General features: G+C 45.0%; 1 protein-coding gene across 1 annotated transcript in view; it reads right to left on the reverse strand.

Annotated features, from left to right (window-relative positions):
• Positions 1 to 36: 36 nt before the first annotated feature.
• The window catches only part of LOC109487919 (tripartite motif-containing protein 55-like), a 21042-nt gene continuing 10970 nt past the window's right edge, over positions 37 to 10108 (reverse strand). The window contains exons 7-14 of the mRNA XM_019792020.1: positions 9069 to 9238; positions 7861 to 8026; positions 6945 to 7416; positions 4750 to 4772; positions 2902 to 2970; positions 1693 to 1853; positions 1256 to 1359; positions 37 to 337 (exon numbers count right to left, since the gene is read on the reverse strand). Coding sequence (XP_019647579.1) covers positions 73 to 337; positions 1256 to 1359; positions 1693 to 1853; positions 2902 to 2970; positions 4750 to 4772; positions 6945 to 7416; positions 7861 to 8026; positions 9069 to 9238 — 1430 coding nt within the window. The 3' untranslated portion in view covers positions 37 to 72. The remainder of the gene's footprint in view (positions 338 to 1255; positions 1360 to 1692; positions 1854 to 2901; positions 2971 to 4749; positions 4773 to 6944; positions 7417 to 7860; positions 8027 to 9068; positions 9239 to 10108) is intronic.

Here is a 10108-nt window from a genome sequence, read left to right on the forward strand (position 1 = left end):
GGCGGAGTCCGGTGCCGAACTGTTGATGGGACACACACACACACACGACCTCGGCGCCAGCGACCCCCTACACTACAGGGAGTTGGGCGGGAGTCCGGTGCGGATGTTGATGGAGCCCTTCCACACGTCGAAGGCGGGGACGATGGGCTCGCGGAAGCTGCAGAAGAACGTGAAGATGTGTCCGCGGCCGACGTTGTAGCAGGAGAGGCGGCCCCGGTCGTAGTCGAGCAGGACGCCCAGCGAGCGGGGCAGCGTGTCGACCTCGACAACCACCTCGCGGCAGTCATGGATGGCCTGGAAGCGGATCACACCGTCCAGCGTGCACATGTAGTCGTACCTGGTGGAATGTATCGGTGAAGGTTAGACATCCAGGTAATAAGACATGCCAAAAAAACAGCAAGCAACTGGATATGATTTTGGAAACAGTCACTGATGTTTTAGGTAGCTTCCACTACGTTTCGTCAGTGACACTAACAGACTGCAGGAGAATGGCAGGTTTATATAAGCACGAACTATTGATTGATGTGCAAATAAGTGAAGACAAGTTTTTTGGAAGTCGAAAAAGGAACAACAGTCAGACAAGTCAAGACAAGATAATGCAAATTATGAATAGTTTTATCAGGTTGTGTGAATAGTTTTATCAGGTTGGTAAGTCACTGAGTAAAGAGACTAATCTTTACACAACCGAGATTTAGTCTTTTATTTACAGTGGATGGCCTGGAAGTGGATCACCACGTCCAGCGTGCACATGTAGTCGTACCTACGTAGTAGAATGGTTTCTTATGGCATCAACTATGTATTGATAATAAGCAATAGTAAGACAATAATGATCAACTACATCACAACAGTTGCAGCCCGAAGGCTCCATTGATGAAGCGATAATGTATGATTGTGGCATAGTACTTCGGCAGAACATTTCGTATAAGAGAGGCCCACTTCGGGGCAGACATCCAGTCCAGTTTCACTACCGGTACAATAATTAGGTCATGAGTTCAAAACCCGGTCGGGTCAAACCAAAGACTTTAAAAATGGTACATACTGCTTTCTCTGCTTAGCACTCAGCATCTATGACAAACAGTATGGGAAGGTCAAACACAAAACACTACGAGTGGGCTAGCCCCCTGCTGTAGTGCTTGCAAAACTGTGTGTGGCTCAAGGGCTACAGAAATGGAGATGGGTCCCACACCCCTATGCTCTGCAAAGAGTCGCAGCCGAAGGCTGAGGCGATGAAGCAATATTACAGAAATTTCCGTACCTCAGTGCCCAGGAGTAGTTGTTCCCACCGAGGAACTCCCTGGCTGGGTAGTCTCGGTCGTACGTCACACCGACACGGAAGCCCCGGCTGTTTCCAACGAACACCTGGAATCGGACAAAAACACTTAAAACTAGAAAGGTAACATTTTGCAAAGTGAATGCATCATATTTACCTTCACATTGTCCAGCTTAACAAACTACTGCTTTGTTCATTCTTACTCAAACACATTTCATATATATGGTGACCATGCAGCCTCTCTTGAACTCAGTTCTGCATGGCACTTGCACCATTATGTAACCCAACACCAGTTACCATGGTGACAGACGTCTGGTTCAGGTCATTGACCTTATTTGTTTGGAGAAGAAGAAACAGTAATTGAATTGTCACTAATTGGAGGTTCCTGAAATAAACAAACAAACAAACAAACAAACACACACCTCCCAGTAGATGCGGCCGCTGTTGACGGAGATGTCGGCGAGCACGTGGTGCGGACCAAAGGGTTGGTGGCCACGGTTGGGCATGTGTGTGATGGTGGTGTTGTAGTTGGACAGGCGCAGACACTGGGGCGCAGACATCCAGTCCAGTTGGAACTGAACACCTGAGGAGGGCAACAAAAACATTTTTACGGCTCTTGGTGGCAAATGTGCAGATGTTGGCACATTGGCGCTCCAAATCCTAGTGTGTTTTTGGCACACAGTTTGACAGAGGCTCAGTGGGCGTCACTTCATTGTACAAGTGGGGAAGTCGTATAAAGTGCCTTTCTCAAGGGCACAACATCGGGCAACGGTAAGTATCAAACCCAGGACCTATTGAACCAGTCCAACGCTCTAACGGTTGCGCCACCGACGCGACTCAACATGGCGCCAAGGAAAGGGGGTTAGGTCTGTGTGTCGTTGGCAGAACGTTATGCACCTGCTCAAAACCCGTAATGTATGTGGCATAGCAGTTCGGCAGAACGTCTCATATAAGAGAGGCGCAGACACTGCGGTGCCGACATCCAGTCCAGTTGGAACTGAACACCTGAGGACAGCAGGAAGGACAGGGGGTTAGGTCTGTGTGCCCATCTTATTTTAAGCTAACAAACGGGTACGTCACCTCGTAAGGGGCGGTACAACCCAACCAATACGGTCGACCGATGATGATGATGATGATAGGAGCACATCGTCAGAACGTACTGCACCTGCTCAAAACCCGTAATGTAAGTAGCATTAATTTCCAAGCAGATCCTATGGTCGGCAAAAAATAGAGTATCAACTTGTCCAGGCAGTGTCCAATTGGCCAGAGAGAACGTCTCATATAAGAGAGGCGCAGACACTGCCGTGCCAACATCCAGTCCAGTTGGAACTGAACACGTGAGGAAGGCAAGAAGGGCAAGGGATAGGTCTCATTACACTACCATCAAACCAGCGGAAATAAACGTTACGTTACGTTATGTTATTCTATAAATGTAACCTTTATTCTTGTCAATCCTTTGAGCAAACAGCTGTCTTGTTGGTAATTTTGCTGTTGCTGTTACAGTTACAGGCTAGCTCTATGCCTAGAAGTGGCCAAATGGCCTTGCATTGAGCGACACCGTTAAAAAAAAAAAATTGTTTTTAAAAGGAGCCGGACTGTAATTGTCAGCATATTTTAATTCCAACTTGTACGTGTTTTTGGGGGGATGTGTGTAATGATGGTTGGCAGGGCCGACATCCAGTCCAGTTGGAACTGAACACCTGAGGAGGACAAGGACAGGGGGTTAGGTCTGCGTGTTGGGAGCATCTGTATCTGTATCTGTATAGCCGGTATAACCGCCCTTCGGCGTAACACACCAGCTTTGCAGGCACGCGGCGCGGCGGCAGCTAGCTATATCACACCGAACGGCTTGTTACACTCAATCTTTGCACATTTGATTGCAGGAGTTGTTTAAAGCTTTCTAGTGATGATGCCCCAACTGTGCTTGGTGGCAACGAGTTCTGGGGAAATACGAGTTTTTGAATACCTCAATTCTTGGTCGATAACTCTGATACTTGAAGGCATGACTGTTTCTTGTTCTTTTCTGGGCTGGTATCAGATACTCAGTGGTTGGTACCTCCACCAGTTTATTAGTCATTTTGTACAATATGGGCGTTCCAGCTGGTGTGATACCTTGGGTTATGACATACATGTATACATGTATATGTTGTACCTGGGCCCTGATATCATTCGAGACAGGTGTTTTCAACCATGTGATAACTTGGTTTATGACATTCCTAGGCCCTGATAAGGCCACACCGACTTAATTTTATGGATGACATCCGCGCGCGCATTGATTTTTGCCTGTTCTCAAAAAAAAAAAAAAAGATCACGCCCTCCGAGGCTCTGGCCTGGCTCTGGGTAGTCCATGGTAGTTAATGACAATACGGAGCCGGTGGTAACCCTGGAGGGTGGCACCCAGCTCAAATTACTGAACCTCCGCGACTCAAGAACTCAGTACATACGTATACAGTGCCGATTCAGAAATTCCGCAAAAAAAAAAAACAGCATGTGCCGGCTTGTCGTATACGTCGCTATGTACTGCCGCAAATTCACAATACCTGAGCTTTGCATTCCTGTGCTTTAGTAGCATTTTTATTTTTGGCCGGAATTTTTTTTATTCGCCCGCGCGCACTAGTTTGGGGGTCTTCAGAGGATGTCATCCATAAAACTATAGCGGTGTGGCCTAATGTTCGAGACGGGTGTTACGGCCCATGTGATTCTAGCTAGTAAGTTGGGTTGTGACATACCCGATAACATTCAATGTGGGTGTTCCGTACAGGGTTCTAACGGAGGAGGAGGGGGGGTGGTCTGACTTTTACCTATTGTTATTCAGCAAATTTGTGAAAGGATTTACATATTAACAGGTGATTATCAAGATGTCTTTTCAAGGTGTCAACCCTGAGACTGGACTGTGAGGTTTGAACAGCTCTGTGAAGATCTGGTGGGATCTTTAACATGCTTTAGGTGTGGTTCTCTTTAAACACGGGACCTCCGCTGTACGTCCTTTCAGAACCTAGGTACTCATTTTCACCCGAGTGGAGTGAGGAAAATAGGTGTAAAGTGCCTTTCCCAAAGGCACAACACTGGGGTGGTGGAGGGGCAACCCTAGGTACCACGAGGCTGGTAAGAACACTGTTAGTTCTGTGTGTTGGGTGTCTGAGACAGATTTTATGTAGAAAGGTAGCCACATTCACACTTTCCAGACGGTACAGTGGTCACCTAAATTGTCTGAGTCCATGCTTATGTACAAAAGCTTAAAAAGATTCCGAATCTGCGAACATCATTCTCCCATTTGTCTTCAAGTCTGTATTTCTTGGTCTGTGATGAGGTGATTATTGCTTCAGCAAACTTTCAATGTACATGTGTGTGCTCCTCTTTAGAGTACTGGTGCTGGTATTGTTGATGGCAACCTTCAAACTTGAACCTGACCTGCTGATGTTCTTATCCAAAAGATCTCCTTCATACAGGGTTATACGGTTAAATTATATATGTCATACCTGAGATGCAATAACCTTCGATACTGGTATGAGATAAATAGAATACACAGGGTTTCTGCAGAATCTACCACACAAATAGTGCTACCTCTGCGTTGCTCTAAGTTATTTATTATTTTTGTTTTTTATTTTTATTTTATTGAAATTGCAACAATGCAATACACGCAGAGCAGAGGCAGCTGTTGCTGGACAGGTGTTGTGTCCCACACATAGAAACGTATACTGGACAGAAAATACTCATTTTCATTTGAGTCTAGTGGGGAAAGTACCTTTCCCAAGGGCACAAGGTCGGTGGCATGGCAGGACTCGAACCCGGGACCTCTTGTTTCAGAGTCGTGCATGCTGCCATTGCGCCACACGACCCCAGGTTGGCATATGCTGTGTTATAGGATCTTTCTGGCACCTTTGTCGCACCTTCAGAACTAGGCTATTATGTAAGTGCAAAACAAGTTCTTGGTGAAAGCAGAGCATCCGCTTCTTATTTAATTTTGGACATTCTTTTAATATCAGTATGACAAAAAAAAAACAGGAAAATAACAAAACTTTATGGAAAAGTAGACACGTTTATTGGCACGGTTTCATCTGGGTACGAAAAATACTTCTTTTTCTGTGTTTTTTTGCACAGCGACATCTTTGCAACAAAAAGTTAAAACTTCCAATGACTTTTTTTAAATACATTACACATAACAAACAGTGTGACAACAAACATAACTGTTGTATCCATCATGAACAGCTTACAATGGCATAATCAAGTGTTACCAGATAGTAGTAGGCTTTTAAGAGAGACTTGAGGAGTACTTTGGAACCTTGTAACACTGACACTGATTTTTTTCTTCTTCATTTTTTTGTGCGTATGAGAAAAATGTTTGGTCTTTGTCTCATAATGGTTCTACATTGGTTTGGATGATTGGCACAGGTGGAATAATCATGGAAGACGATGTCAACAGTTAGCAACAACAAAAACAAGCCCTGAAAAATGCAACAAAGTGGGCAACATGAACACATGTTGTGAAACTTACAGAAACGATTTGTACATACCCACTGGTAGCACAAACATCTTAATTAAAATGTTAGCATGCCACATTGGTACATTACAAAACTGAAGCACTTTTTACACATGCTGTTGACAGCAAAGCACAACATGATGGCACTTAACTACATGACACTAAACTGGACTACATTGGATGGCACTATATTATATGACACTACATTGAATGACACTTCACTACTTCTACATGGCACTAGACTACATGAAATGGCATTTTAAGTACAGGGCACTACATTGAATGACACTAGACTACATGGCACTACATTTGCATGGCACTACATGAAATGGCATTACACTAGTCTACATTGCACAATGTTACAGGAACATGCTTGCATGCATTTATAACATGCAGGTAACTCATAACAGAATAATATGAAATGACATGACAAATAAAATCAGCAAAAACCATGCAAGGAACACAAAAAATTTAAAGACTCTGACTTTCGGTATTAAAAAAAACACAGTCTGACATATTGCACAGCAATTTTTGAACAGGTTGCTTTGAAACAAGACATTACGATAACACTTGGTGGTCTATTACACTTGGCATGAGAATATTTAAAAATCGATAAAAAAAGGGGGGGCATTTCCTCATAGACGACATAAAAATTCTTGTGGTACAGTCTCATTTAAGACATTCAGATGGTTGATCGCAGAGGCAAAATGACGCATGTTAGACATAGTCGCCCCATTTGGGCCCAGACAAGGGTAAAAGTTGTGCTAAGAGTCAGTCAGCATCAGTGATACATTTGAGGTGATAAGAAAAGTTTTGGTGTTGAGCTGACGGCAAGAAACGACTGGCCCTTTAACAGGAATGATTACAATTACAGCATCAGCTACAGGTTTGAGATAAAATTCCACATTTGTGTCAAGACAAGGATAAATGTTTTGTGGTGGGCTGAAGGCTTAAAAAACGACTAGCTAAAAATAAAATACAGGACATGGTTACAAGTCAGCAAGCATGAGCGACACATTTCAGGTAAAGACAAGACAAGGGTAAAAGTTTGGGTGGTGACCTGAAGAGTGAATAGCCCCTCTACAAAAAGGTAAAAATTTTGCCATATTCATGTCCAGACAGTTGAAGGATAACAGTTCATGATTTAAAGGTAGGCTGATGGTTGAAAAATGCCCTTCAACAAGACTGAGTTACAAGTCGGCGAGCATGAGCGAGACGTTGGACTCGAGCCCGGGGAAGCGGTGCAGGACCAGGCGGCGGGGGTGGCGGCCGCGCCAGCGCACCACGATGGTCCACACGACGTCGTTGCACGTCCCGCCATGCCGCGGCGCCGTCTCCTTGCGGTCCACCGCCACGACCTCCACGATGTTGGGGATCCCGCCCAGCTGGTCCTGGAGGTCGCGCCGCCGCACGCGCCAGTCGCCCGGGTACAGGTTCTCTTCCACCAGCGACAGGCGGAGCAGTTTGGCGGCGGAAACGACCGGGAAGTCACGGCTTTCTTCCTCGCGGCTCTGCGGCTGCAGCACTTCGTTTCTCCCACGAGAGGCGGCGGCGGCGGCGGCTGCGTTCGCTCGACTACATCTACCTGGGGTCACAGTTGATGCAGCACTGGGCTCGGGTTCTGGGTCAAAGGGCAGGGGGGAGGGGCCGGAGGTCAGGGGGCACGCTGGAGGGGAAGCAAAATGGAAGCTGTGGTCCAACTGTTGTCGGAATTTTTCGGCAACCTTTCTCCTCGTACATGTATCATCTCCAGAATCACATTCTCACAGTTCAATTTTAGTAATGTAAAAACTTACCTACCGTGAAGTGTAGGAGAATGAAATAATAAAGATTAAAATGTTGTCTTACTCACCTGTTTCAGAATAACAAAATAAATGTGTCCCCTGTCTCAGGTAACAACACAGGAATCTGTTTTTGTTAAAAATCCTGTACACTGAAGACACAGACGACCCTTTATTTATATATCTGCAAGTATAACCTGTTTCAGAATGATAAAGAAATGTGCGTCATAGTTTAGGAACAACAACACAGGGAACTGTTTTTAGTAAATCCTTTACACTTACATTTTAAGTTATAGCCCTTACCTGCACACTGAGGGCAGTTCAGTAGTAGAGACTTGGTCCCCTGCCGCCGCTGTTCTTGCGCCCCCGGCCCCGTGCAGGAGAGCCCCCTGGTGACTGAGAGTTGTATGACCACTGGGACTGCCTGTCGGGGGAGGTGGGGCAGGTCTGGGAGCTCGACTGCTGGGCAGCAGAGCTGGGCTGGCCAGAGGAATCCTGCAGAGTGGCCATAGGGGGAACGTTAGTTACTAGATAGGAGATAGGGGAATTCTTTTTACACAACCAGTAATTCTCACCTCGCTGACGTTTCGGTGTCTGTCATCAGACACCTTCTTCAGAGCTTCTGACTGGAGTACTGCATCTTGCCGCTATATGTAGCCGATGTAGGTGGCGTCTTTGCGGCGAAGAACCACTACTACCCCAAACGGTGGCTTAGTTCGTACCCCCCCCTCGTCCCGGTTCATTACAGGGGCCGACTTAGCGGCGAGATGCAGTACTCCAGTCAGAAGCTCTGAAGAAGGTGTCTGATAGACACCGAAACGTCAACGAGGTGAGAATTACTGGCTGTGTAAAAAGAATTCCCCTATTTCCTAAATTCTACCAACCTGATGAAATTATTTTTGGGAAACGTTAGTTACTGTAATGCACTTAAGGCCACACCAAGTAATTTTTGTGGATGACGGGAGACCCTAAATCTAATGCGAGGGCGAAAAACAAAAAGGGTCGAAAAAACTAGATGCCTAGATGTCTGGGCAGCTGAGCTGGGCTGGCTAGAGGAGTCCTGCAGAGTAGCCATAGGGGGACATTAGTCACTAGAAATATGGTTACCATGATGGATAACTTGTTACATGTACTTTGAAAGTCTACAATTTGGATGCTCATCATCATCGTCATACCCAGGATTTGAAAATAATACTTCTTGGATGTAAAATAACAGTGTTGACTAATATCTATTGTTTGTCTGCTGCTTTGCCTCTGAGATATTTTAACACTAACTCTAAACATTGTTTCAAGCTATCTAATGACAATGCCCCTACTGTACTTGGTGACAGTAAGTTTCACTCTGCAATAGTTCTAGGGAAGAATGAGTCTTTGAACACCTCAATCCTCGGTTGATAACTCTGGTACTTGAAGGCTATTTCTTGTTCACCAGTTTATTAGTCATTTTGTACATCATGCTTAGTCTGGACATTTTAATTACGTGGTTGTAAGTAAAGACCCGGTGAAATTATTTAAGGAAAAGATCACAGTAAGTTACCTGTGTTTGTGAGTTCTTCTTGCCGTCCTGGTCCGTCTGAGCGCCTGAGTTGGCGGCAGTGAGGACTCTGTAGCACTTGGAGCACAGGTTGTTGTAGACAGAGTCTCCGTAGGCAGAACAGTTGGGGCCCGGGCAGGGCTGGCGGTCAGGGGACGTACGACCGGAGGCACCTGGGAAATACACAGTGTGAATGAATGGTTTATTTACATCCTCGTTATCATTACATTGTACAGTGGCAGCCTTTAACGGCTGAAGTAAAGTACAACTTACGATAAAGAATATATAATACATAAATGTAACATTTTGAACCGTACAGTGTGCTTGGCTTACTGCAGATGCTAACCGTTTGTTGTTGAGTAGGTCTACCAGGTAGGGCAATATGCTTTGCAGTATCTGGCAGTTCTACATTTGAACTGTGTCACCTGGTCTCTAGACTTAAGATTCTTGCCATGAAGACTTGCACGGTTTGGCAGCAACCACTTTGAGAAAGTTGTGGAGCTCGTCGAGAAGGTAGCAAACTTACAACATGATCCATGTCGTCTATTACTTAAAGATGGGAGTGACAATAGCTTCAGAACCAAATTAATTGACAAGAATATAACGGAGGCACCTGGGAAATACACAGGGTGTTATCAAAATGTGTGCAGGAGGTATTCTCCAACCAGAGGGTTAGGCTTTGGCTTTTTTTTAAGTACAGTATTTTTATTGGGCTTTTTTGTAAGGCCACGCCAATTTAATTTCTCGGTTAACGGATTTTTCTAGAAAAATAATGGAGCGGGCGGGCGAAAAAAAAATAAAAACAGGCCTAGGCATCCTATTATGGCCCAAAATGGTACGATAGGAGCCATGAAGTCAACACACCAGGCTGGTTCAAAATTTAAATAATGAATTTTGAACTTTTAATGATACCATTGCATTGAAAGATGGAAAAACTGTAACAACTAGGATGAAAAGGTCTGTTTTCAACTGTTCAGGGCAAAATATGAGCACTTTGCAGTTGATTCGGGATTTTTATTCTTATTTGCAAATCAGAAGAAAAT

This window comes from Branchiostoma belcheri, unplaced genomic scaffold (assembly GCF_001625305.1).
Source record: "Branchiostoma belcheri isolate BF01 breed outbred unplaced genomic scaffold, Haploidv18h27 scaffold90, whole genome shotgun sequence".
In the NCBI taxonomy this organism is placed as follows: domain Eukaryota; kingdom Metazoa; phylum Chordata; class Leptocardii; order Amphioxiformes; family Branchiostomatidae; genus Branchiostoma; species Branchiostoma belcheri.